Source organism: Ranitomeya imitator, chromosome 2, assembly GCF_032444005.1.
Source record: "Ranitomeya imitator isolate aRanImi1 chromosome 2, aRanImi1.pri, whole genome shotgun sequence".
Lineage (NCBI taxonomy): Eukaryota > Metazoa > Chordata > Amphibia > Anura > Dendrobatidae > Ranitomeya > Ranitomeya imitator.
Genome location: NC_091283.1, coordinates 535094290 through 535118394, shown reverse-complemented (window position 1 = coordinate 535118394; position 24105 = coordinate 535094290). Strand labels below are relative to the sequence as shown.

General features: G+C 43.7%; 1 protein-coding gene across 1 annotated transcript in view; it reads left to right on the top strand.

Annotated features, from left to right (window-relative positions):
* The first annotated feature begins 673 nt into the window (after positions 1–673).
* The window catches only part of VAT1 (vesicle amine transport 1), a 61036-nt gene continuing 37604 nt past the window's right edge, over positions 674–24105 (top strand). The window contains exon 1 of the mRNA XM_069751883.1: positions 674–1178. Within this exon, the coding sequence (XP_069607984.1) occupies positions 762–1178 (417 nt within the window). The 5' untranslated portion in view covers positions 674–761. The remainder of the gene's footprint in view (positions 1179–24105) is intronic.

The window sequence follows — 24105 nt, the reverse complement described above, 5'->3', positions numbered from 1 at the left end:
TTTTATAGTGAAAATCCGTGAAAAAAACGCAAAAAAATCTGCTACGTGTGCTTACAGCCTTACTGTTCCCATGAGGAACATTTTTTTTTTAAATTAAATAAAATTAAATAAGAAAAGTCTTTTGAGAATTTTGGAGCCATTCTTTATGCGTTTATTTGAAACAAATCTGCTGAAAAAAAAATCCTGAAAACCTCTCTGTGTGAACATCGCCTTATGTGATCCCTGTGTCTATATTTACTATGGAGGAAAGGTGTGGGAACTCAAGAAAGGTAGATGGCCTCATGCCAGTCTGCCGGGCACGGATTGGTGACCTCAGCACGAGCCGGGGGTGGAACTACAGCAGGTGCAGGGGTTGCAATCTCACCTGGAGCCTATAGAGAAAGACTATTGCTATTAAAGATTTAAAATATTTGGGGCCCGTTGGAGCTTTCGCATCGGAGCCCATGGGTTTCAAGTTCCGCCACTGGCACAGGCCATAATAGCAAATTAAGAACATATTTTATCATTGTGCAGGGCAGAGAACAAGGGACGCAGCTGCCCATAGCGATCTATCACATCACGGATTTCATTTGTCAACTTGCCTTGGACAGATGAGAGCCGCAATGTGATTGGTTGCTATGGGTAACTGCAGCACTCTTGTATCCGGGCGGTATAAAGGCGGTGAGCCGGCTCCTCCTCTCCTCAGCTGAGAGCCGGACACTCCCCGCCGCTGGAGCATTGTGCCGTGCCTGTCTCCGGGATAACACTGCGAGCCACCGACCATGTCTGCGGGAGAAGAAGCCGTCCAGAAGCCTGAGGAGAACCCGGCGGCCGAGGAGCCGGTGCAGGAGGCGCCAGCTGCTGAGGCTCCGGAGGAGAAGCCGGCGGCGGCGGAGGAGGAGGCGGCGGCGGCCCCGGCAGAGCCCCCGGCAGAGCCCCCGCAGCCTGAAGTCACCTACAAGTCCCTGGTCCTGTCCGCGCACGGCGGCTATGATAAAGTGAAACTGCACACCAAGAAGGGCCAGCCCAAGCCCAAGGCCGGCGAGCTGCTCCTCCGGGTCCGAGCCTGCGGGCTGAACTTCTCCGACCTCCTGGCCAGGCAAGGGGTGTGCGACCGCCTGCCATCTATGCCGGTGTCCCTGGGCATGGAGTGCGCGGGCACCGTGGAGGAGCTGGGCGAGGGGGTGACTGACCGGCAGGTGAGTGCATCTCCCCTCCATATGCTAATGAGGCGGGCTGTGACTGGCACCGCACCCGGCGGACATGTGGCCCCTGGTACAGGAGTGTGCCCGCTGTCCGATCGCTCCTGTCCAGGACTACCGCCCCACTGTTCGGGGTGACACATTTGGCTTTAACCCCTAACTTGCTGCCTGGAGACGGGTGTGACCATGGCTGGCTCCTCTGCTCTCAGTGCAGCTGTTTTACTTTTACTTATTTCCAAGCCATTAAATTAAAATTATTGCCTTCTGCTCCCGGATGATCATTAAAGTTCCCTCTTAGCCCTCCACTTGCTGATGCTGCATGGGTGTGACCCTTTAAAAGTGGCTGTCGGGTGTGGCTCATGTAGTGGGGTAATAAGAGGTGTTATTATGCCTCCTTGGGTGAACTGGTCAAAATCTTCACACTAGATCGTGCCAAGCCCTGAGTTAACCCTTCACTTTCTGACTTGGTCCCTGCTGTGTGTATGACTCGTTAACAGCTGTTATAGTAAACTATTGGGTGAGTGTCCTTCTTGGAAGGATGGTATTGGTTTTTCTGTAGACTATAGATGAGTGATCTTATACACAGCTATTTATTTCTGCCTGTATGGGCCTTTGTCTTCCAGCAGAGGACGCTCTTGTAGTTGTCCAATTGCATGTTGGAGAGTGTGAAGTGGCTCAGTGATTGGGGCTGGAAGAGCTTGGACATAAGGCTGACAAGGCTCACTTTATGGCTTCTCTCCCCTCCGAGCTGCGCTTTGTCTGAGGACCACACCCTGGACTCTGCATTGTCCTGGCCATGTAGGATGATCTTGGCCTGGTTTACATCAGTTATACCTGTCTCCAGATCAGAACCCCCCTTGGTCTTGCTTTGGTGCCTTATAGCAGCTGTAAACTGTCAATCCTGTGAACTTTGTTCAGTCTGTGCCGCTTTCAGTAATTTGGTAGGAATACCCTGCAGCATTCTAGGAAACTAGGTGATACTACAAGGCAAGATACTCCGATCCAGCAAATAAATGGGGAGTCCTCAATTAGGGACCCACTTACTAATCTAGGTTTCACCTGGGTTTTTGATGGTCATCATATTGCCTTGGTTAGTCAGTTTTGTGAACCAGACTGTCTGGTACTGAATGCCTGTTTCATCCTGCCCCAATCAGATGCAGAACATTATAGTTTATGGGAGATTTTTTGGCCACTTAAAACTAGTGTCTGCGAAGTGGTGTAGTTACCAATTATATTAAAGGGGTCACAACCTGGGTTTAATTAGTCTTCATCGTTATCAACACCATTGTGTTCTCTACATATTGTCGTCTGCTCTTGGACAGAACACCGCCGCACCGAGCAGAGGTCATAGTTGGTCTTCTGTCCTCATTAAGGAAGACCCTATAATGTCCACACCCAGCTGATCGGATAGTCTTAGGGCTGCCCCCCAAATCTGTCTCCCTCGATGTGAGGATTTGGCATTATCATCCCCATGTAAGAACTGGGAATCTCTAATTTTTGCAAAGATGCTGTGGTCACTGAATGTTCTATACTAGATCCCTGCTGCCACACCCAGCTGGGCTGTGTAATATGGACCCTAGTGTAAATGCCTGACGTGAAGCCACAGGAGGTACATAAATGGGTTACGCCAGTCTCTCAAGACATGAAATAAGCTGCTTTGTAGCTAATTGCTGCCAATGATACAATGCCTGTGTGCTGGCAGTGTTACTAACCTCATTCTCTGCATTGGGCACTACTAGCGTTTATTAATCTGTCAATACTTTACTAATTATTTAATTAGTCACTTTATCTGTTTGAATCCATACCTTAAATAGATGACTATCCACTTATTATTCTCGTGTCTTTTTTTAGAATATAAAATAGATTATGGGTCTCTGAAGATTAAGAGCATTACAAAAAATGAAAGGGCTCCCCATGTAAAAAGCATCCAGAGCTATTGCCAATGCTATACTTGTGCCTTGAACGTTCCTTCCCCTATAGCCTCATACTTTGGCACACAAGAGGTCATAAATGGCTGTTCTATGGGGTTAGTTCCTAACCATCATTTACCACTTCAAAGCCGATGGTACATGCACATTTTACCAGTCTCTCCATTGGAGTCGGTTATATGGTTTCTACAACATTAGACTTTAAGTGTAGGCTATAAATATCTTGTATATGGGAATATTTTGCCTGTAACCTACCCCTGACAACCCAGTGATGATCCTCCTGTAAATGGAGGAGGCTGCAGAATCCTTGCTCTTCTCGCTTATCCTTGAGATCTGAAGACTGCCAACTGGACCCAGCCTCAGTATCCTGCGCTCCCCTGAACACAGAGGCAGAGCTGCCACCTGCTTGGTCCTTGGGGAGCGCACAGTTCAGGCCAGTGGTGCTACCATGCTGCTAGTTAGAAGTGTGGATTGGGGGCACTTCCACCCAACTTGCAGGGAGGCTGCAGAGCAGTACGCACCTGCCTGAAGTGTTATGTTAAACCATTTAAGGAAAGGCTGCTGCTTGCTCCTCTCCCCTATAGACTTCTTAGAGATGTAAAAGAGGTACTTTAGACCAGGAAATGGGGACCCCCTGTCCTTGATAGGTGGGGTCCTCCATATCAAACATGCGTGGCGTATTATGTAACTGACCTAAGTGTTAGAGGTATTCCAACGCCAAAGGCAGATATGATGCTCAACTCTTAATTTTTTTTTATTTTTTGTGAGCTGCACATATATTGTGCAGATTGACAGATAAGCCTCAATGTCTGCACTGATGAAGGACCATGCCTGACTAGCTCCTAAAACACATCTTTAATGTTCCTCGCTCTGTGTACTACAAAGACTTTCCCTCTAAAGCTTTGGCTGCTGTCATGTTTGTTCTACAAGAGCAGGGCAATTATATTGAGCACTGGCACTCCGTGCCGCCATCTCCCTGCAGGTGTACTAACCCAGATTCCTGTTTCATGTTTCTCAGCTTCTAGTCGGTGCTCATTAGATCTGCTGGCCTGTTCACGGCTTTCTGTGTATTACTGGGGTTTTTGCTGCTTCAAGTGCCACAAATGAAAATCTTAATCTTCCTCACATCTGAAAAGTCTAATCCTGAGTGGGAGGACTTTGTTTTGACTAATTTCTATCTTGGAACAGTGTGATCTGGTCAGTGTGGATCTGTCCTACAGAGCTGATTATACCCAGCATCCATACTGATGGGGAATTTAGACTGAGCTCCATTGGGGACAGTGAGGTATGTAAACCGCTGTGCACTATATAAGCAAATCATAATAAATATTAATACTTCCATTCAGCAGGGAGCCCAAGTGCTCTCAGACAACACAGGAACAGTCACTCCTTGCGGGAAGTGATGGATGAGCCAGCAGCATGGACGTGAATACCCCACTACAACAGATGACTTCAGTGGTAGGAGCAAAGAGTGGGGAAAGTTTCAACTTTCTTTAGTATAAATGTTTAGCTAACTGATCACTGACTTCAAAGTAATACGTTTTCTACTTAAGACATCTACTAGCAAGCCTAGAGTTGCTGTCTAATTATGTGCCTGATTAGATCCTTTTTTATTTTCTTTTTAACAGGATTCCCTTCTGACTCTTCATCCACATGCATCCTTGTATATCTGAAGCCCAATCCTGGCCTCAGAAAGGCTGAATGGGTTGTCCCATGAAGAAAACCTCTAGTAATATGCCCACTTAAGATGTACTTATCACTTATAGGGGGTCCTCTTTACTGGAGCCACTCATGTTCTGGTGGTATTGGGCAATCCTTCCACTACATCAACTGCCATTATACGACGGTTTCAGTCGCTGTTGTGGGATAAACTGGTGGTTTGTCAGGAGTAGGTCCCAGGCCAATCAGCTTTTGTCTGAGATTATCCATTTTAACAAGTCCAAGTAGAGTGCTACTGTACTTTGAGGAGCTGCTAGCTTTGTTCATGTATCCAAATATAGTAACAAGAATCATGTGGTTGTGACCTAAAGTCTTAATTCAATCATCCTAGAACACCTGATGCCTGCTGTAGTTCAGTATGATCCACAGGGACCTAGTTCCGGTATTAATCAGAGGCTGGAGGAGTCGGCTGTTGCCCTCGTAGACTTTGATATAGATGTGTTCTGATAGAGGTTGCTGATGGGTCTCCATTTTCAGGAAATATTGCTCCATGCTAAGAATTACATTTCTGCTTGATTGCTTTAGACTTAATACTGCATCCATTCTATTCTCCATCATTCACCCTTCATCTCGATGCAATGTCAGGTTTATCTGCAGCTGCTTCTAGTAGAGCCCTGAGCAAGTTTCTTCAGCTTTCTAGTTGCCATTCAGAGCCCTGTCATTACACTATACAGAGCACTTAAAGGAAATGTTTATAGACATTTACTATGTAATCTGACAGCAGCATGTGGGGACAGGGACAAACCTGATTCCAGCAATGAATCACTTGTATCATGTCTTCTTTACTGCAGATGTAGCAGTGCACTTGAATGATGAGCCCTGTGTAACACTGCCCACAATATAGATTAGCGGCTGTCAATATAGATTGTAGTGGGGGCAGGGCTAAACACAAATTGACCAGTAGACACACCTATTCCTGTGGTGGTCTTCTGGTAAAACACAGCCTGGAAAGTGACACTTTGCTGCAACTGGGGTCTCTGTTCCTAAATCATGCTTTCAAATTGCATAGCAAAAACCTGACAGATTCCCTCTAACACCTCTTAACCCCTTAATGACTGCCAATATGTCTTTTTGCTGACCTGATATAAATGAATAGCATCCCCATACAGGTAACAATCCAGCAGCTGTCTGCTGTACACTATAGCTGACAACTTGCTGTATTGGCCGCGATCAGTTTTGGCACATCCATCTCGGTTTACCCCCTTAGGTGCTGCTGTCAATTAGTGAGGATATCGTATAAACGGAGTGTGGGGGCTTTCTCTTTATCCCCATTAGCACCTTGATATCATGATTGTGTGGTCCTGATTGCCATGGCTATTCGCAAACCAAATGGCGGCCTTAGTCTGACAGCTGTTGTAACCATTCAGAAGGTAGCGGCATTTAGGTGTTAAATACACTTTTTCATTCCGGTCATGTCACTTTGCATTAATCCCTGAAAATCACCTGAAGGGTAAATAAACTACCTGACAGCAGTTTTCAATGTCAGGGGTGCTGTTCTTAAAATGGTATCACGTTGGGGTTTTTTCCAATATCTAGGACCCCAATTGTCACTTCAAGCATGGATAGTTCCCTAGAAGAATTATTTTTTTTTTTCAATGAAACTTACAAAATGTAACTGCCACTACACTTCTAAACCTCATCAAATGCTAAAATAAAATAACATTTCACAAATGGTGCTGATGTAAAGCAGACATGAGGGAAATGTTATTTATTAATGTGTTAGTCATACCATACAATCTGGATTAAAGGAATAATCATTCAAAGCCTGAAAATTGCTAGTTTTTTACAATTTCAGTTAAATTCCCGTGTTTTTTTTTTTTTTTTTAGAAGCACAAAACATTGACCTAAATTTACCATAATCATAAATTATAATGTGCTACAAAAAAAATCTCAATAACTGAGATTTGTTGAAGTGTTCCAGAGTTATTACCACAAAGTGACACTGAACAAATTTTAACATTTTGGCCTGATAACTAAGGGTGTTTCCAGTCAGGAACCGGGAGCTGCTTTTGGTGCAGCACATGTTCGCTGCGTCCATGTGCTGCCGGCTTCTGAACGCAGGTGATTCCTCTGTGTTCATTGAACCGTGTGGAATCACTGCGTCCTATACCCTGGATGGTGATATTTATCTTGCGGAGACTTGAGCATCTCTGCAAGATAAATTGACATGCTGTGGTCTGAAAAGACTCACTGCATGTCCATTTATGCATGGAAGCCGGAGGTGTCCCTGCACACATAGTGGAGATGGGATTTCATGAAAACTCATCTCCACGATGCTGTAACATCTGTACGCAGCGTCCAACCCACAGTGTTTACTGACCGTGGAAACATACCCTAAGAGGGGTTTGAGGTGGTCTGACCCTGAAATCCAACCCCCCCCCATTTTAAGTTAACCTTGTAATATACATAACCCCTATAAATTTTCTACCTTTTTTGTTCCTTCTGAATTTCACTGCACACCCTGCACCCAGTTTTCATACTCCTCTTGCAGACCAGATGGCTTCCTGTGCTTTTTTTTTTTTTTTCCCCCTAAGGCTACGTTCACATTAGCGCTGTGCGGGGCAGCGTCGGCAACACAACGCAGCTTTTTGACGCATGCTTTCATTTTTGCATGATTTTTGGCGCAGAAAAACTGCATCATGCAGCGTTTTCTGCACCCTGACAGTTGCGCCAAAATGACGCATGCGTCACAAAACGCAAGACAACGCATGTCCATGCGCCCCATGTTAAATATAGGGGCGCATGACGCATGCGTCGCCGCGGCTGCACCCGACGCTGCCCCGCACAACGCTAATGTGAACTTAGCCTAAGCTCACAGCCAGCGCTGCCTCTGTCCACCCACTGCACTCATTGGCGGTTAGTATATACTCAAGCACTGATCAGTTATTCATCCCATAATTGGATGTGATGGTGATCCTTGTCTGTGGTAGCGCAGTTCTAATCATATATCTCCCATCCAGTGGTGACAGCCATCATGTCCCCCACATCGCCCCAGAATACAAATACTGTAAAGTGAAAAGTCAATCGTGTATTCTCATCATTCACACCTCTACTGCAGAACATCATAATACATCTTGGCTGGTAAAACTGAAAGGGAGGAGACACAAATTAGATATTAGAAAACTTTTTGACAGGGTGATCAATGAGTGGAACAGGCTGCCAGAGGTGGTGGGTTCTCCTTCAATGGAAGTTTTTAAACTGGCTGGACAGACATCTGTCTGAGATGGTTTAGGGAATCCTGCATTGAGCTGGGGGCTGAACACAACCCTTGAGGCCAATTAACACTCTATGGTATCATTAAATTGAATGGCTTTTTTTCTTCACATTGAACCATTACATGGTGATCTGGAGATTGCAGTACGTAATGGGTGACTGAGGCTTCTAATGTTGCTTAAACTGAACCTGTCACCAGGTTTGGCCGATACAAGTTACAGCCAGTGCCTTTCAGGGCTTATCTACAGCATTGTATAATGTTGATGGCAGATTCCCCATGAATCACATTGGTTCTCGAACTGCAATTGTGTATGTTTTATTCCAATGCTGCACTTGCATTTAAAATCTGCCCAGTGATGGAGTAGCTCAAGAGTCTGGTCCCCAGTGCCTTCTCCCTGCTTTGCTCCTGTAGACAATGTCCCTCTGTTTGTAAGAACACAAGTTGACACTGACTTGACTCCTAAAGGTGTGTAATATGCTGTTAGGACTTTACTTGCTGAATCAAGTGGTCACCTTGTAATTTCTTAGGTTGTGTAATAAGGAAGAATTTGGGAACTTTTTTCCTAACTTGCGAAGACCCTACACTCACAAGTGTACAGAATAATTGAAATGACTTTGCAACCTGCTAAAATATCTATTTGCATCACTGTGTAGGTGCCTTGCCTTGAAATCAATTTTTTTTCTATGCAAAGGCTGTTAAAGGATCCTCTGGGCAAATCGGCCAAAAACTTGTGACTGCCATGATTTTACCACGAGTTATGCAGTCTCCCCACACAAAGGGTATTGTCAGTATGAAGAACCCCTGGGGTTTGGTAGCAAAGGTCTGTCATCTGCTCCAGCTTGGGTTTTGCTCTGCACCTGCAGGTCAGCTAGTCTGTTGAGCAGTAACCTGCTGTGTCTTGTGGCATACATTGTGATGTGCAAATCGTGTAACACTTTGCTGTAAGCTGATGTGGCTTTATTCACAGTAGTCAGTGGCAAGTGATCATTCTAGAAAGCATAAAAAGATAATCCATCGCTGTCACTATGATTGCTGTGCGGATCGACCTTTGAAACGCCCACTAATCCTGAAAGTGAAGGGGCCTCAGCCTTGCACTTAGAATAAGGTTACCCAGTTATGCTTGTACTGCAAACATGGCCCCGTGTGAAGGGTTGTTCTCCACTTGTAAAGTTTACTGCCAGGGATGGAGACCACCAGCACATGGTCCCCTCTGTTTCCCCAACTGCTTATTCTTGTGCATACTTGCATATGGGAGTGTTCCTTGCTTTTATTTTTTATTGGTTAAAAGGAGAAATTAAAATCTTGCACAAGTTGCAAATAACAAATTATATGGTATTATATGGGTTGTTAAAATTATAGGAATATTAAACATAACTTTATAACAATCTTTTTGGTATTGCACTAAAAAGAATTGTTGGTCGAAATAACGTTTTCATTATGTAAATCACTATTGTGCATATGTCAGGGTCGGGTTGTATGTGCCATACCTGACTGAGGTCCTGCAGATGTGGCTAACTTTAACTGTCTTATTCCTGGATTTGAGGACTTTATTATTTTTTTATTTTTTTGGATGGCACAACCTAACAAATGGATGCACATTAATTTCTGTATGTCTAGATAGTTGCCAGCTGACTGGACATCCTGGCATGCTGTATAAACTCCTTTTTTGTCCTAGTTTGCTGATGTCTTGGTAAGGTCTGACCATTATGCAAAAGTCACAAACGGATAGTATTAAAGGAATACTTGAGTGTTTACAGTGTGAGCTAAGTGTCATACTGGAGGATGTGAATAAGGATATCGATGTCAATCGGCAGTATGCATACACAAGAAAGGGAATGTTCCATTTTTGCTAAGGTCCTGTAAGTGTTGTCAGGGCTGTGCCTGAGCTACACCAAAGGTTGTGGGTGCCTTATGGCATGGTAGGACTGGGCGATTGACTTTACATATTGGTTAACATTGCACTACATTTCAGTCTGAAATCTTCCTTTATTTTCACATCCCTATGTAGTTTGTAGCTGTATCAGTGTCTCTCCCTGTGATTTAGGCTAGATGTGTGCCGCTGGGGGACAGACAAGGCACCTGTACCAGAATATAGGGCCCTTTACAGTCTAATGGCTTATGATGCTGCACCTTTCCACGTGTGATGGAAAAGAGCTCCTTACCCTTTATTCCTGTGCACTTGCACTAATGTACGCCCCTGATGTGTTGTCCTGGGTGCTCCTGTCTATCGCTTTTTTTCTATCAGCCTAGAACAATGTGTTTTGCTCTGTGATTTAATTCTTGCTTATGTAGCCTGTCCACTCCAGATGTGAAGAACCCCATTCCTCCTGAGTGGGGAACATGTCAGTTGCTCCCCTAATAGATATGTAACACTTTGCAAAAGCACTCGGCTAAATTATTTTACAGGCACTCCTCAGTATTAAAATGGTGGTTTAGGAAGTCTAATGTTGCTCAAAAGCAATGATTTGCTTCAGAAAAGCAAAGGTGGCCATTGGACAAGACCTCTTTGTGGAAAGTGTTGGCGGTTCTGTGGCGTGTGATCTTCCCACATCCTGATCTCATGCACGGCTCGTGCTGCAGGTTTTCTGCTATGAACTATATCTGAATATCCTCCTTTATCTCCAGGCTGCTCTCCTGCAGTTTTTTAGGAAGCTGGCGAGGACCTTACATCTGCACGCAAATCAAGAACCTGTCCGAGCTTCTGTGCCATCTGCAGACACCCTTGAGTACGCAGATGTTTGCAGTTCACAAGTGCACGTTTCTTAACTTCTTTCAAAACTAAAATATAGATGTTGCTAAAGGGCATGTCCAGGTAAGAAACTTTTAGGGTTCTTATAAATTTTTACTGTCCTGACTCTGGTGACCAGTTTGACTCTTTTACAATGAGTTTAAGGCTGCAGTAGGTTGCGCGTGGCACAAATATTTGCGTCTGGTGTACCTTGGTGCCCAAGACAATGCATGGAGTAGAAGTGAGAAGTGTAACTGATTCCTGGAAGAGTTACATGGTGTAATCTTTGGACAAGGCTACAAAATTTAGGTTAGTATCTGTCCATGAGGCATACTTTGGATCTGCCTCCATGAAATGAGACTCCTTTCAGACTCCAAAGCACTCGTCTTTACAAACGTTTCCATTACTTTTCCTTTGCTCTGCCCATAACTGTAACTCTGCCCCTATTATCCAATGCACTGCTTCCATTGGCAGGGCATTCTGGGAAAATAACCTTGTTTCCATGGCAACCAAAACCAATTACCTTGGCAAACTCTCATCTTGGCAGCAAACATAAAGGTAATTTTAGACTGGATGATGACATGAGATTTATTCAGTGAGAAGTCTGCACCATGTGGATCAGATCCATGATCTTTACAATGGCAAAATCTCATTGAATTGAAGTCTGTAATAAGTGTGCCATTATAGCAAAAGGCTTGTGTAAGTTTGGCTGTAGAATGGATGAGTCTTTACAGCAGGTTTGGACAGTGACAGACATGGCAGTGTAGAGATTGGCTTAGACTTGTAATATAGGAGCCACCTGGTGTGGTACAGCCACAGGTCATGTGCTTGGTATCTGGGCATGCACAAGGCATAACTTGGGTAACCTGAAATCTAAGCGCGACGTAATTTTGCTGTAGTATTGAATCCCACTTTTTCCTGGTGCAGCAGGACGATTTGCAAAAAATGAATAATGTTCACTAGTTGATTGTGTACAGGACTTCCTGCAGGAAATGCAACTGGTTTCTGAGGATTTGTTTCTTTTTACAAGCTGGATGTATGAAACTGGTTGATCAGGAAAAGGCTTCCCAACTTGAGTTCCCAGGAGCTTCTTGGTTTTCTGCTGTAACTCTGATCCTTCACCCCACTTTAGTCCATAGATGCTATAGCTCATCCTGTAACCTCTCCTGAATAGGTTGTGCTTCCACAGGACCGATATAGTGCTATTGTCTCAAAGTTTAGAACTGGCCGCAGCTGTAGTCTTGGCACTGCCCAGATTCCAGAAGTCTACCACATGACCACCGCTTTATCCTTCCCAGCCTTGGTTATCCCAGTCACCATAAATGGCGCACAGCCTGCAGTATTTGGCCACAATATACATTATATTACTGTTCATTTATGGCTTATTTGGTCTTGGCTCAAACATTCTGAGGCTTGTTCATAGTAACTGTTCTCCACCTAAAACATAACATTTATATATACTAAAGGTTGTAACCCTTATAAGGTCCATTGCTGTGATGATCCATAAATCCTTAATGGCAATTGCCTGCAACCTGTATTTGACTAAGGCTGTTTACTTGCATAGTTTGTGCTGTGGTTTTTCTGTAGCCAGAACCTGCTCTTAGCAGGAAAAACAAACACCCATTTTTCATCTTTCTTGACACTTTATAAATCTTTTTTGGTGCAAATGTCTACAGTATATTTTCAATGTTTCATTAACCAAAATGCAGACATGCTTCAGGTTTAAACGTTTGTTTTACTAAATTTGAAAGTTAAGCATGAGGTTCTTAACCCCTTAGCGACTGCCGATATGCCTTTTAACGGCGGCCGCTAAGGGTACTTAAACCACAGCGCCGTTAATTAAAAAAAAGGAATGGAAAAAGTCAATAGCGCCCCCCAGAGGCCGATTTTCTCCGGGGTCTCGGCTGCCGGGGGTAGCCGAGACCCCAGAGAACATGATTCGGGGGTTTTTTAACCCACCCCGCATTTGCGATCGCCGGTAATTAACCGTTTACCGGCGATCGCAAAAAAAAAAACCGCGATCTTTCTAATTTCTCTGTCCTCCGATGTGATCGCACATCGGAGGACAGAGAAAAGGGGTCCCAGGTGGCCCCCCAATACTCACCTAGCTCCCCCGATGCTCCTCGTGTCTCCCGGTGGGCGCCGCCATCTTCAAAATGCCGGCCGGCACCGGGAGAATCTTTGGGGTCTCGGCTGCCGGGGGTAGCCGAGACCCCAAAGAGCATGATCGGGGTCGGTATTACCGACCAATGTTTTGCGATCGCCGGTAATTAAATGTTTACCGGCGACCGCAAAAAAAAAAGGAAAGTGTAATTCTTTGTCCTCTGATGTGATTGCACATCAGAGGACAGGGGGATTCGGGGACCCTAGCATACTCACCTAGGTCCCTGGATCCTCTTGCTGCTCCTCCTGGCTTCCGGCAGAAGAAAATGGCGGGCGCATGCCCAGTGCGCCCGCCATCTGTCTCCATCTGCCGGCCGGCAGGAGAACAGCAGTTGGGGCTAAAATTAGGGTTAGGGTTGGGGCTAAATTTAGGGTTAGGCTTCTTTCACACTTACGTCGGTACGGGGCCGTTTCATTGAACGTTTTTTTGAGCCGACGCTCCGCCAAAACACAACTGATCCAGTGCACGACGGACGCGACGTGTGGCCATCCGTCACGATCCGTTGGCAATACAAGTCTATGGGCAAAAAACGCATCCTGCGGGCACATTTGCAGGATCCGTTTCTTGTCCAAAACGACGGATTGCGACGGAATGCCAAACGACGCAAGTGTGAAAGTAGCCTTAGGGCTAGGGTTAGGGTTGGGGCTAAAGTTGGGGTTAGAGCTGGGATTAGGGTTTGGATTAGGGTTGGTATTGGGGTTAGGGTTGGCATTAGGGTTACGCTTGGGATTAGGGTTAGGTTTGAGGTTAGGGTTGAGATTAGGATTAGGGGTGTGTTGGATTTAGGGTTTTGATTAGGGTTATGGTTAGGGTTGACATTAGGGTTGTTTTGGGGTAAGGGTTGTGATTATGGTTAGGGTTAGTGATTAGGATTATGGATCAGGTTGGGATTAGGGTTAGGGGTGTGTTGGGGCTAGGGTTGGAGCTAGAATTGGGGGGGGGGTTTCCACTGTTTAGGTACATCAGGGGATCTCCAAACACGACAGCCAATTTTGCGCTCAAAGTCAAATGGTGCTCCCTCCCTTCTGAGCTCTGCCGTGCGCCCAAACAGTGGGTTACCCCCACATATGGGGCATCAGCGTACTTGGGATAAATTGGAAAACAACGTCTGGGGTCCAATTTCTCTTGTTACCCTTGTGAAAATAAAAACTTGGGGGGCTACAATATCTTTTTTGTGAAAAAAATATTTTTTTTATTTTCACGACTCTGCATTCTAAACTTCTGTGAAGCACTTGGGCATTCAAAGTTCTCACCACACATCTAGATAAGTTCCTTGGGGGGTCTAGTTTCCAAAATGGGGTCACTTGTGGGGGGTTACTACAGTTTAGGTACATCAGGGGCTCTCTAAACGTGACATGGCGTCCGATCTCAATTCCAGCCAATTCTGCATTGAAAAAGTCAAACGGCACTCCTCCACTTCCAAGTTCTGCGGTGCGCCCAAACAGTGGTTTACCCACACATATGGGGTATTGGCGTATTCAGGAGAAATTGCATAACAAAATTTATGGTTACATTTCTGTTTTTACACTTGTGAAAATAAAAAAAATGGTTCTGAATTAAGATGTTTGCAAAAAAAAGTTAAATGTTCATTTTTTCCTTCCACATTGTTTCAGTTCCTGTGAAGCACGTAAAGGGTTAATAAACTTCTTGAATGTGGTTTTGAGAACCTTGAGGGGTGTAGTTTTTAGAATGGTGTCACACTTCATTATTTTCTATCATATAGACCCCTCAAAATGACTTCAAATGTGATGTGGTCCCTAAAAAAAAAAAATGGTGTTGTAAAAATGAGAAATTGCTGGTCAACTTTTAACCCTTATAACTCCCTAACAAAAAAAATTTTTTTCCAAAATTGTGCTGATGTAAAGTAGACATGTGGGAAATGTTGTTTATTAACTATTTTTCGTGACAGATCTCTCTGATTTAAGGGCATAAAAATACAAAGTTTGAAAATGGCAAAATTTTAAAAATTTTCGCCATATTTCCGTTTTTTTCATAAATAATCGCAAGTAATATCAAAGAAATGTTACCACTAACGTGAAGTACAATATGTCACGAAAAAAGTCTCAGAATCAGCGGGATCCGTTGAAGCGTTCCAGAGTTATAACCTCCTAAAGTGACAGTGGTCAGAATTGCAAAAATTGGCCTGGTCATTAAGTACCAAATTGGCCCTGTCACTAAGGGGTTAAATCTCATAGCTTATTCTGCTACTGTAAAAAGCAGCATTTAACCTGCATAAAAACCACAGCAATAACACAAGTGATCATAGCCTTAATTACCCTACTTGGGAAGTTCACTGCTCTGCAGTCGCTCAATAGAGCGGAGTCACTACTTGGAGACCGTTCTGCTAGATGTATTAAAATCCTGCACCCTGGTATCATTTGCTAGCAAGAATAACCTATGGGATTTTGGCTTTTAGTGGGGCCATTTTCTTACCAGGGGTACACAATGCAAGTCCATCCAGTGAGTATTCTCTCCAAATTGTTCCCTTTTTTTTTTTTTTTTTTTTTTTTTATTCTTCAGTCGCTGATCTTTAAGAGCTGAGTTTTCAGCAATTACACAGGGCACTTCTCCCAAATGGCAGTTGCCAATTTAGATGCTACCCACTGTTGGATGACATATTAATGTAACATGATGTGGGGAGGTAGCTGTGGATGAGAAACCTATCTTCAGCACGTTACATGAGTGTGGACCTGTGCTGTGAGGGCATTATGCCCAATCATGCTGCATGTAGCTGGGGTTGTGGGCTTGCCAGGACCAGATGTTGCACAGGTCACACCACCTTTCCAAAATTCTTTATTGCACAGTAACTTGGTGAGAGATTGTGGGTACAAAGTCTTATGGACACTTCCTATACAGTATGAATGATTTTCCACACCACATCCTTTCTCCCTGCTTTACCACAGCCCAACTTTAGCTCTACAGTCCTGATTCACAAGTCTCTTCTACTTGTCCAGCAGTTGTCCCATTTCTTCCACTACTGGTGCCTGAGAGCTACAGCTCTGGATCCTTCACTAGTCTAAGTCACTCAGTGCTGCTAAGTCCTATTACCTTGTGTTGCCAGCTCTAGGACCTGCCTCTGGAAGGCCATTAATTGGTCACTTTCCTCGGGATAACTTTCACTGTAGCACAGCTCACTTCACTCCAAATCCCTCTTCCTAGCAGGAACTGTCACTTTCCTTAACACTAACCCATCCCACTATGGGCTAGTCCCAAACTTTAACTTATAGTCAACTACAGTTGTGCTCAAAAATTTACATACCTCAGCAGACTTTTCTTTCTTGTCCTTTTTCTCAGAGAATATGAATTAACACCAAAACCTTTTTTCCACTCGTGGTTAGTGGTTGGGTGAAGCCATTTGTCAAAGTACTGTCTTTTTAAATCCTAATGACAACCAAAAACATCCAAATGACTCTGATCAAAAGTTCACATACCCTGGTGATTTTGGCCTGATAACACGCACAGAAGTTGACACTAATGGGTTTGAATGGCTACTAAAGGTAACATCCTCACCAGTGACTGGTTTGCTTGTAATCGGTGGTGTGCATAAAAGCTGAGTGAGTTTCTGGGATCCAGACAGACAAAAAATTGTCAATGGATCTATGGGAAAAGGTAGTTGAACTGTGTAAAATAGGAAAGTGATGCAAAAAGATATCCAAGGAATTGATGTCAGTCGGCAGCGTTCAAACTGTGATTAAGGCTACTTTCACACTAGCGTTTTTTGCAATGCGTCGTTTATGGCAAAACGCATCCTGCAAAGTTGTTTGCCGGATGCGTTTTTGCCCCATAGATTAACATTAGCGACGCATTGCGACACATCGCAACCATCGTGCGACGGTTGCGCTGTGTTGTGGCGGACCGCCGGGAGCAAAACGTTAAATGTAATGCTTTTTTGCTGCCGACGGACCGCTTTTTCCGACCGCGCATGCGCGGCAGGAACTCTGCCCCCACCTCCCCACACCTCACAATGGGGCAGCGGATGCACCGTAGAAATGCATCCGCTGCACCCGTTGTGCGGCGCATCAAACGCTAGCATCGGAATCTCGGCCCGACGCATTGCAATGGGGAGATTCCGACACTAGTGTGAAAGTTGCCTATAACAAAAATCAGGGGCTCTGTGAAAACAAAACCATGACCAGGTAGACCAACAAATTTTGTCCACAGCTGCCAGGAAAACTGTTCAGGATGCAAAGAAAAACCCTCAAATAACATCAGCTGAAATACTGGACTCTCTGAAAACTAGCCGTGTGGCTGTTTCAAGATGCACAATAAGGAGGCACTTGAATAAAAATGGGCTGCATGGTTGAGTTGCTAGAAGAAAGCCATTATTGTGCAAATGCCACAAAGTATCTCGCCTACAATACACAAAACGGCACAGACAAGCCTCAACTTCTGGAACAAGGTAATTTGGAGTGATGAGACCAAATTGAACTTTTTGGCCACAACCATAAATGTTAAATTTGGAGGGGGGTCAAGGCCTATGATGAAAGGAACACCATTCCTACTGTAAAGCATGGAGGTGGATTACTGATGTTTTGGGAATGTGAGCTACAAAGGCACAGGAAACTTGGGTCAAAGTTGAAGGAAAGATGAATGCAGCATATATCGGCAAATACTGGAGGCACATTTACAATCAGCCTGGAAGCTGCGCATGGGCCATACTTGGCCGTCCAACATAAGGATCCAAAACCAGGCCAAGTTTACCTCTCATTCGCTACAGCTGAACAAAATGAAGGTTCTGGAGTGGCCATCTGAGTCTTGATCTCAATGTCATTGAGCCACTGGGGAGATCTCAAGCGTGCACTTCAGGCTAGACAACCCAATAATTTACAGGAACTGGAGGCTTTTTGCCAAGAAGAATGGGCAGCTTTACCATCTGAGAAAATAAAGAACCTCATCTCCAACTACCACAAGACTTCAAGCTGTCTGGTAGAGGGGGCAATACACTGTATTAAGAAATGGGGATATGTAAACTTTTGATCCGGGTAATTTAGATGTTTTGGGTTGACATTATGATTTAAAAAGAAAACAGTAGCTTGACAATAAATGGCTTCACCCAACCACTAACCATGAATGGAGAAGGTTTTGGTGTTCATATTCTCTGAAAAATAGCCAAGAAAGCAACTTCTGCCGTGGTATGTAAAGTTGTGCTCAATTTTATCTACATTCCTATAAATTACCTCTTACAACACTATACCCTACACTATGCATTACGATCAAGACTCATGACACTATACATCAACTATTCACATGGTATTTATAGAAGACGCAAGACATTATTTATAATACAACACTAGTGTCTTCAGGGGCAAGAAATGCATTGACACAACTTGTAAGAAGCAAGAAATGGTACAAACGCATTGGCTGTGGCTGTACTAGTTAGTCTGAAGTTTATTAAATTGACTTTGTGTGCAGACGCTCCAAAAACCACACTTTGACTAGCGTTCTACTCCAAAACAAACCAAACAAAACTCAACACTCTCTTAAAGGCATTAACACTGACGCATTATTCAGCTACTTGTCATCTTGGGCTTTGGTCCTGGAGCGTGTATGTAAAACGTGATTCAAATTTGCTGATTTTAAGTTCCTTTTCTAACTTGTGTTTAATTTTTGTGTGAGCTTGGTCAATACATGCAATTCACAAATTGTGTGAAGGCCCAAATTATATTCTCAACCACCCCATCCCCCCACCACTTGACCTATTTTACTAAATGTTGCAAAAGCACTAAAACTACTATACTGATGTACATAAACTCGCTCAAGGGCCTGGAGTGTAGTTGTACCAAAATTCTGCAAGTCGTTTTTTTTTTTTTTTTTTAATGAAAGGGACTTAAAATCAAAACTAAAACTACTTGAAGGTGCAACTAATTTGTTAAATTGAAGTGAAACTGGAATTCACACCAAAAGTCAACAAAGGTGAATCTGAACAATTCACACAACTCCAATGCACAACAGCTTCTTGCGTAGAGCTGACATACCGTAAGTTGTTTTCTCTACACATCAGTGTGTTGTGATCTGTAAATCTAAGTGTTTGAATACAGAATGAGGAATAGTGCACAGATACATGGTCCACTGGGCCCTATATATCACTGGATCAGTGTTAACCAATTTAAATATTAATGAAGTGACAAGTTGAGCTAGTGGAACACATTCATGCATAGAAACAGGCCCTCTGATACTTCACATTAAGGGTTCTTTCACACTAGCGTCGGGCCCGGCCCGTCGCAGTGCGTCGGGCCGAGGTTACCGACGCTAGCGTTGCCTCCGCCGCACAACGGGTGCAGCGGATGCTGCTTTTCAGCGCATCCGCTGCCCCATTGTGAGGTGCGGGGAGGTGGGGGAGGAGTTCCGGCCGCGCATGCGCGGTCGGAAAAGACGGTCCGTCGGCTGCAAAAAATGTTACATGGAACGTTTTTTGCGGCCGACGGTCGGCCGAAAAACGGCGCAACCGTCGCGCGACGGTTGCGACGTGTGGCAATCCGTCGCAATGCGTCGCGTAATGTTAGTCAATGGAGAAAAAACGCATCCTGCAAACACTTTTGCAGGATGCGTTTTTTCTGCAAAACGACGCATTGTGACGGATTGCAGTTAACGCTAGTGTGAAAGTAGCCTAAGAAGCTTTAGAATGTTGTCTGGGCTTAAGTCATTTTAACTGCAGGGGTTGCAAATGCGCTGCAGGCTCCTTTTCCAGAGAAGGGCACACCAGCCGTATAAATGGCATATAATTTGGAAAGGTCCCTAACAACCCAGCATCTACAAGCTTCTCTTTATATGAAGTAGATATGATAGTAAAATTCAGGATGTCTCCTGCTGGAATTGGTAGAACCCAAGTCCTTTTTTTTTTTTTGTGTGACTGGAAACCCACGGGAAAAAATTGGGAGATGATGCCTGGTTTACTAAATGAGTGGCTTCATGAACATGCATGTTATCGCTGACTTCATTCTCCTGTCATTGGACAGCCATGTTCTGGCAACAATCATACAAGCATGTAGTACTCTACATATACATTAGTATTTCAGTTTCATTAACACCTATGGGGTCCAGCTTTTTAATAAGATTTTCAATACTTTTCTAATTGGGTGCCACCCAGTTCTGTTGCAGCTCAACTATAATCAGGCTAGTGATCCTCAGGTGCTTATGGAGTGACAAGTATGCAGGCAAAAGATGGCAGTTGGCATGCATCAGGTTAGTTACTATAATCCTTGTTTCTATTTCTGATAACCCAACATTTTATTCTTGTATGGTGAGAGGCGGCTATGATGATCAGCTCTACAATAGGAGCCTGTCTGGTTCCTGTGGTCTCTGGATGGCTGAAAGAATGTGAAGAATTGAGCAGCAAAGGAAGAGGTGAGGGGGCGGTGAGGAGCTCTCATGTCAGTGTTATGGCTGGCCAAGAGCATTTCACTTATAGGCTTATAATTAGGAAGGTTTCCTAATACTTTGCACATAGGCTGTTCTCTACCCTGAGACCACATGTCATAGTGGCTTATTGGACACAGGTCCACAAACACGTTTTTAGTTTTTGTATGTGCTGCAAGCTAAAATACAGCCAGAATGTCCATTCTACTATCCAGGACATTAAGGGCTCATACTAATTTTGCATGAAAAATGGACATGTGCAATGCAACAAAATCTGATTGCACGCTTATTTTGAGTCACTGCTCAACTGCAATTTTTTTTAATAAAGTAAAATGGGTGTGATAAAAAAAATCTTATGGCACTCGGACCATGCTAGTGCTGTCTGATTACACACCCATGACTGTAAACCTGGCACTTCATATGCTGCATAGAGTAAAATCAGTTATTTTATGTATACATCTATTTTGACTTGAGAGGTCAGTGACCTATATTACAGTGCATGTGTAGCTTACTCTACATGGGTTTAATTAATCAAAATTCTGAAATGGGATCCCCCAAATTTTCATAACCAGCAGAGGGAAAGCTGATAACTGGGGGATGTTTATAGCCTGGGAAGTGCTGATGTAGCTTCCCAGTCTATTATCAGCTCACAGCTGCACACTTGGTGTTTACTGGTTGTTAAATTGGGGAGCCCCCCAAAAGTCACCCCCCCCTATAATCCACAAAGGCTAAACAGACCGCTGCAGCCTAATAGGCTAGGAAGGGGCCATGGCTTATTGGCCCCCGCTGACTAACAAATCACCTCTGCCACCCTAGAAATAACACATCCTTAAGATATGCCAAATCTGGCACTTGGCTTCCCTCTTGCCACTGTGTGGTGGGTTAATGGTGTTGATGTAAGCTTTGTATTGGCATCTGACATAAAGCCCACGGGTTAGTAATGGAGAAGTGTCTATAAGACACCCCCCCCATTACTAATAGCTAAATTGTTAAAAAGCAAGGCTAAGTGCCAAGTGTGTTCTTTTTCTCAGGGTCCCCATTTTAATAACCAGTAAAGGTTACATATACAGCTGTGAGCTGATACCCATGTAGCTTCACAGGCTATTAATATTACCCCCTTCCCAGGCTATAAACATCACCCCTAGCTGTCTGTTATCCCTTTGCTGGTTAATAAAACTTCAGGGAGTAACCTTTTTTTTTTTTCTTTTTTTTTTTGCATGTAATGACTAAATTACATGTAGAGTAAGCCTACTCAAAGCACTGAGATATAAAAAAAATATATTTTAGGAAAATATTTCATATAACTTTCCTTGTGAGAACTTCACAATGCTCCTCTGGGAAATATGCAAACTGTTTCTTCAGAAAGGAAGAGTACTAGAACTCTAGTTCCACCTATAAGTAGCAATCCTAAGTCGAGGTTGACCCTTTAACGAGCCTTGTCACATGACTAGGGATAAAAGCCACACCAGAATCTCCATTTGCAGACACTGTTTCAGGGTGCTGGTTTAGCTTTTATCCCATGTCATGTGACAAGGCTTGTTGGAGTCTACCTTAACTTTTAGGATTGTGACTTTACATAGGTGGCACTAAAGTTCTAGTCCTCTTCCTGTCTGACAACTTGAAAAACTTCAATGTATATTTATGATTATTAGTGCCATTTATACCATGGTGCTTTACATGTGAAAAGGGGTATATATGATAAACAAGTACAATAATCCTGACCAATACAAGACAGGACTGGTACAGGAGAGGGACCCTGCTTGTGAGGGCTCACAATCTACAGATCTTTAATTGACATGGAGAATTTCTCTATGTAAATGCTAATGTTAAAATCTCACTGCATACAAATTGCAATCTCAAATCATATGCCACTTCAACTTTTCAGGAACAATATTGTTTTTTTTTTTTAATGGTGATTGGGTATGGGCCTTAAGAGTACGTCTCTGCATTCTACTGTAGTCTACCACACAACATGCTTGATACCTATGTTGCGGTCCTTCTGTTGTAGGGTCTCCTCTCAGTTCAGCAGTAACTTAATTTGGCATTGGATGTTAGTACCAGGACAAGAAGTAACAGACTAAATGACTAGAGAAAATAGATGTTGCAGTTGAGCCTGTTCTGTCCTTGTCATTCCGAAAGATCAAAAATTGGTTCAATGAGGGGGGAACAATGGCTGTCTTGTACATTGTAAACTTCAGCTATAATAGAACTTATCTGTGCACCCAACAGATCATGAGTGGCCTGTAAAGGGGCTCTATTTATTTATTTTTTTTCCTTGGTTAGTAGTCAGATTTGCAGTGGGTCATCATGGAATGCCTTTTGTAGACTATAACGCACACCACTTGAAACACTGAGACGTCTGTCACCACTCTGATGGCTTTTTAAAAATTTTAATCAAATGATTTCATTAAATTCCTGTTTTCCCCTCCATAGTAGAGTTCCTACCAGAATACAATATTGGCACTATATCACATTGCATTAATTAGGTAGTCTGTGTGTGATTGCTTCCTATTGCAGTTTCTGTAATCAGATTTCCAGAAGCCAGACTCGCCCACCTCCTATTTGCTTTATTAAGGCAGACTCCATCTGTTGAGCTGCGCTGTGCATGTCAAAGGGTCTGTGTTTAATGGTTGCTGCTCGATAACATGGATTCACCTGAAATGGTGGAATTCAAATTGAGGCCCACCTAAACAGAATGGCTTGCTGTGCCTGTAGGTCTACTTTTTTTTTTTTTGTAGGCTTCTAAATTGTGTACTTATGTATGCAAATTGCCTCTTTAGAGAGGACTAGAACTCTATATAGTGCTATCTGTAGGAAGTAGCGATCCTACAAGTCAAACAACCCTTTAACGAGCCTTGCAATATGACTTTGGCTATTCCCAGATCACTATTTGTGTGGCATGTGAATTGTAGGGGAACTTCTAGGTCTTCCCTGCTACTTCATAACTGGATAAGCTGAAACCCTGTTTTTTCGTTTTTCCACTGCACACTGAGCTCTTCACAATTAACTCTTGCCAGTGAAATAATCTAAATTAAAAAACATTCAGCCTAGAAAAATCCGTTGAACTGCCAAATTCATACAGGAAGTGTAAGTTGGCAAAAGCTTAATTTCTGAACTTGTGCAGAGATGCAATGAGGGTGCCTGAAGCACAAAACTTAAAGGGAAACGGTCAGCAGATTTTGCAGCTATAAAATGCAGCCACTGCCTTTCAGGGCTTATCTACCGAATTCTATAATGCTGTAGAGAAGCCACCGGTCCAACCTGCAAGAGAAGAAAAATAAATTATACTCACCTGTGGGGCGGTCTGATCTGATGGGTGTTACAGGTCTGGGTCCGGCACCTTCCATCTTGCGACACTGCTCTCCCCGGCATTGTGCTCCTGTGCAAGCGTACTTAGCCCTGTTGAGGGCAGAGCAAAGTACTGCAGCGTGCAGGAAAGGTCAGAGGCCCAGAGCCTGCGCACTGCAGTACTTTGTTCTGCTGCAACCGGGCTCAGTACGCTTGCACAGGAGCACAATGCCAGGGAGTGATGAAGAAGCAGGAGGGCGGTGTTGCAAGATCGGAGGTGCTGAACCCAGACCTGCGACACCCATTGGACTGGACAGGACTTTTTTTTTTTTTTTTTTTTTTTTTTTTTTTTTTTCACAACTCGGATAAAGAACCTAGACATGTTTGGTATCTATAAATTCATAATGACCTGGAGAATCCTAATGGCAGGTCAGTTTTAGCATTTAGTGAACCTAGCAAAAAATCCAAACACAAGTGTGGGATTGCACTTTTTTGCAATTTCAAGGCACTTGGAATTTTTCCTGTTT